Below are 4,380 nucleotides of genomic sequence, written 5' to 3'. Positions count from 1 at the left end.
GTTATCATTTCATCAATCATGGTTTGCTTCCACCCTGAATGAAATAATGCTTCATGAACTATCTTAGGAATTGAGACGAATGACAAAGTAGAAACAAAAGCAAAGTGGGAGGGAGCAATAACTCAAAAAGTTGTAAACATGATTAGGATTAGAAGTAGACATTTTACCTTTACGGAGAGCAATAGGTAAGTCAACAAAAGTTCTAGGTGAAACCGCATCAGAAGAATAGATTGGACGATTGCAAAACCATTAGAATCAGTAGTAGTAGTAGTAGTAGTAGTAGTAGTAGTAGTAGTAGTAGTAGTAGTAGTAGTAGTAGTAGTAGTAGTAGTAGTTCATGGATCTGATTCACTGAATCACTCAAAACATCTGAAAGACATCAAAAAATGCAATTGATCCTTCAATAAAGTGATCCAGGTGTGTCTAGAAAAATCATTCATGAAAGTGATAAAATATTTGTATCTAAAAGGAAATGACATCCGACTAGGACCCCAAACATTAGAAAGAATAAAATCAAAGGGAGACATGGATCTTTTGTCGAAACTTAAAGATGCTCTAACATGTTTGCCAAGTTAACATGACTCATAATCTAGTGACTTTAAAAGTGAAAGCTGAGGAACTAACATCTTTAATTTATCTAAATTTGAATTGCCCAAACGAAGATAAATGATCTCTAGAGATGTATATAGAGGTATGCGTGATTGGTTATTTTCAAAAACCAAAACATAACTATTTTAAAACCATTTAAATGGTTTGAATTTATAACCATGACCACATTTTAATCAGAACTGATTATAAAATTGGTTATGATTATATAACCGATTTTTAAAAATTATTTTTTTAAAAAAATAATTTATTTTGAAAATTAAAATATTTGGATAATAACCGGATTATAACAGAATCCAAAATAATTTAACCGGGTAATAACCATTTAATTATATCCGAATAATATGAATGGATAACCAAACCATCAATAACTAAACTGATTAATAACCATTCAATTATATCCAGATATTTAAAAGTGATTTAGATTTGGTTATAAATTTGAGGATGTATAAATACCATAAATGATGAATGGATGATGATGAAGGTAATATAGACACTGTGATTGAGATCTTGTTCCAATTGTCGTATAGAGAAAGACTCATAAGAGAACATTATGGAACAATTTAGAGAGCGAGTAAGTATACTAATTGAAATAAAATGAAATGGATATCCAGGTACAAATAACACATAATTTAATAATAGAGATGGTAGAGGTGAAACTTGACCAATAATAGTAACTTGTGTCTTAGAACCATTAGCAAGAGTAATACTATGAGGTGTTTTAGGAGATGGTAAATTAGAAATAAGAGAGACGGATAACCAACTACATGATCAGAAGAACCTTAATTCAAAATCCATAATTTAATAATAGAGATGGTAGAGGTGAAACTTGACCAATAAAATTAATTGTGAAATGTCACATATTTTCGCACTGTTAAGTGCCTTCTCAAGTGCTTTCTCAGGCATGTTTGTAGCCAAGCACATGATATACAAAAAATTCCTTTCAAACCCTATAACTTTAAGTTTATAACAAACAACAACAACAATTTCTTGCATCATGCTCAAATTAAAAAGAAGTACAAAGAATACAATAGTTTTTCTCTGCTACCAAAATTGAAGGACATGATTGAAGAACCTGGTCATGAAAAGCATTTAAGTCTTGCAAATGTCAAATAGCCCGTGTGACCTCGAGCTTCACCACAAGGTCTAGCCATGACAGAAGAAGTTGAATTGCTGACAACATGGTTTCCATCTGAACACTGTCTCCTCTTGCGAGAAAGAGAACCATTAAAACCATTGACATCTTCATGAGAGCTTTCCATTTTCTCTTCTCGAACTTCATATTGGCGTAAGAGTATCTCAAATGTCCTTATATCTTTCACATAAGCAAAATATAAACATATTAGTAGGCCTATTATGAGATAAGGCGCAGCCTAATTTAGTTGTATTTTATGTTAGAATAAATGTAAGAATAAATAGGATAGAAGAATCAACAACGGATTGGTCCAAATGATAAAAGATTTGGGTTCTTTAAGTAAAGTCAGCGGTTCGAACCCGCTTTATGTGTCAAACAGGTTCCCCGACAGAGATTCCTAGTGTGCAGTAATTTAAGGTTATTTCCCCTTTTATATCTCTTAATGCAGTTTTACTTCTCTTCTGTAATGCAACTTTGTTTGAAATTTATTTCCAAACTTTCATCAATAAATCCACAAGTAATTATCCAGTAAATTAAGAGTAAACCAGTAGAATCCAAACTGATTCTAACAGAATTCTGCAGAAAGTTGATGCATGTCAGCACAAGTAACTTGAAACCGAAAGAAAATGCAAATGATGGAGGAAAATCAGAAAATATAGATGATGACAGAAAGAATAAATCATCATTGAAGTTTAAAATAGATCGAATATTTTTCAAAAATTCTGAACTTTTTAAAACATTGTTTTCATTACTTTCGAAAATGTATCACTCTGGTTTGCTTCCATCTTCTCTTTATCATAACTAAAAAGGACATTGTATAACCAAAGATCATTACATCTTCCCTCATACAAAGTAAAAATTAAAAATTAAAACGTAAGATAGTAAATTGATCCTGAAAGTACCTGTGAAGCAGAACTGAAGTGCATCACACGATCGTTGTACTTGTTCAATACATGGAGAGAATGAGCACAATGTGGCATCTTGTTTAAGCATTTTTGCCGCGGAAGGAATGGCCAGCCAAGGTTGAGGCAGATCCAAAAATACAGAGTCCGCCAAGCCAACAAATTCATCAGGAAATCCCTTACCCTGAATGTCCCTAACTCCCACACTGATTAAACCGCTTAAACCCGTTCTCTCAAAATCATCCCTACAAAATAATCAAAAATTCAAAAAAGTTTTACATCCACAATGTATCAAACTCAAATCATTCAAAATAATCCAGAAGTCACATGTGAAAGCTACATACATATAGACAAAACATTATATTATGTAAAACGCAATTTCTAAAGGAACAATCTCAGTATCTTCTTCCTTATTCGTTACCTAGCTGATGCAGCCCTTTGTTCATGGAAATCAAATGTATAAACATGCCCTTTAGGCGCAACTGCTCTCGCAAGTGAAGTAGTTAAAGATCCACTTCCCGTTCCTGATTCAAGAACCACGCAACCAGGAACAATCTCCAAGTTCATAACAACCAAACTAATATCCGCAATATATAAAATTTGAGTCCTATGACTCAACACCAAAGTCCATAATTCCGGTGTCGGAGCTAACAAGTAAACAAAACCACCCTTACTACTAAATACTTTACCCCCAAAAGGCTTTCCAATCCAATCTGAATGCTTAAAAACACCGAAACGATTCTGCAAAACCGAACCCTCGGACACTGTTACAGCCTTCATATTGTCATGCCTCTCGTAAACAATAACCAGATCGCCGTCACGAATCGATCGGTTGAACGATATTCTTTTCTCAGGATGACTAGCCAACATCTTGAAAATCTTCAAATCCTTCAAGTCAACCTAGTGAAAAAGAACAACTATCATCATCCACAAAAGTAAGAAACCAATTAACTTAGCACTTATAAAATAAGTGATTATCATCATATAAGTGCTTATGTATAAACTAGTTCAATCCAAAAAGTTCATTTCATTGTTTTTCAAATCATTTGAGTATATAAAAGTGATGAAAGTAAAGGTAGAATTTTTATAACCTGAAACCCTAAAATGAGTGAATGGATGAAGGAGAATCAAACCAATTTGAATTTGAGGAAGCTTTTGTATTTACTGAGTAAAAAGGTGAAAACTTTTGGTTGTACCAATTAGTGGCTTTAATTTTGAAGCTGAGGAAATTAGGGTTTGAAGTTCGATTTGTGTTTTATTTCATGAAACCGCAAACAACGGCATTGACCTAAATTCTAACTAGTAGCCGTTTGGTTTTGATTAATTTGAGTTTAATTTATGGATTAATAAACATGCAAATTATTAATTATACTAAAACTAATTATTTAATAATTAAATATTAATTAATTCTATTAGTTCATAATTAGTTAATAATGTAAACTAGTTTTATACCATCATCTAATAGCATTATAACATTCCGTCATGTTATATAAGTATGTTAAAATTAAAAGCGTGATTTGGGAGGACACACGTTCTTGATTGGTTTATAGTATAAAAATATTGGTAAACTTTTTGGTACCTTTGAATTTAAGTTGGGCACCAATACCTTTAATATAATTTGTATTAAAATTTTAATTTATTTTAAAAATAAAATAAAATTAAAAGGGAAGTGGCGTTGAATCATAGTGTTTAATTTGCTAAGGGTATCGGTAGCTAACTAAACTTAAGGATATCAGA

General features: G+C 32.1%; 1 protein-coding gene across 1 annotated transcript; it reads right to left on the bottom strand.

Annotated features, from left to right (window-relative positions):
- Positions 1–1,294: 1,294 nt before the first annotated feature.
- On the bottom strand, positions 1,295–3,945 carry LOC131640354 (uncharacterized). The gene is made up of 4 exons (XM_058910758.1): positions 3,735–3,945; positions 3,065–3,543; positions 2,644–2,888; positions 1,295–1,921 (listed from the first exon to the last, which is right to left on the bottom strand). The coding sequence occupies exons 2-4, from the start codon at positions 3,511–3,513 to the stop codon at positions 1,686–1,688; spliced, it is 930 nt and encodes a 309-aa protein (XP_058766741.1). The 5' UTR covers positions 3,514–3,543; positions 3,735–3,945; the 3' UTR covers positions 1,295–1,685.
- Positions 3,946–4,380: the final 435 nt, after the last annotated feature.

This window comes from Vicia villosa, unplaced genomic scaffold, assembly GCF_029867415.1.
Source record: "Vicia villosa cultivar HV-30 ecotype Madison, WI unplaced genomic scaffold, Vvil1.0 ctg.003077F_1_1, whole genome shotgun sequence".
Classification (NCBI taxonomy): Eukaryota; Viridiplantae; Streptophyta; class Magnoliopsida; order Fabales; family Fabaceae; genus Vicia; species Vicia villosa.
The sequence above is the reverse complement of the archived record's forward strand: the minus strand, read 5'-3'. Positions and strand labels throughout refer to the sequence as shown.

Coding starts and splice junctions, on each gene's coding strand:
- LOC131640354 (XM_058910758.1), bottom strand. CDS start 3,513: ATGTTGGCTAGTCATCCTGAGAAAAGAATATCGTTCAACCGATCGATT. Junction 2,889..3,064: donor CAAAGGGCTGCATCAGCTAG/GTAACGAATAAG, acceptor ATTATTTTGTAG/GGATGATTTTGAGAGAACGG. Junction 1,922..2,643: donor ACTTCAGTTCTGCTTCACAG/GTACTTTCAGGA, acceptor CTTATGTGAAAG/ATATAAGGACATTTGAGATA.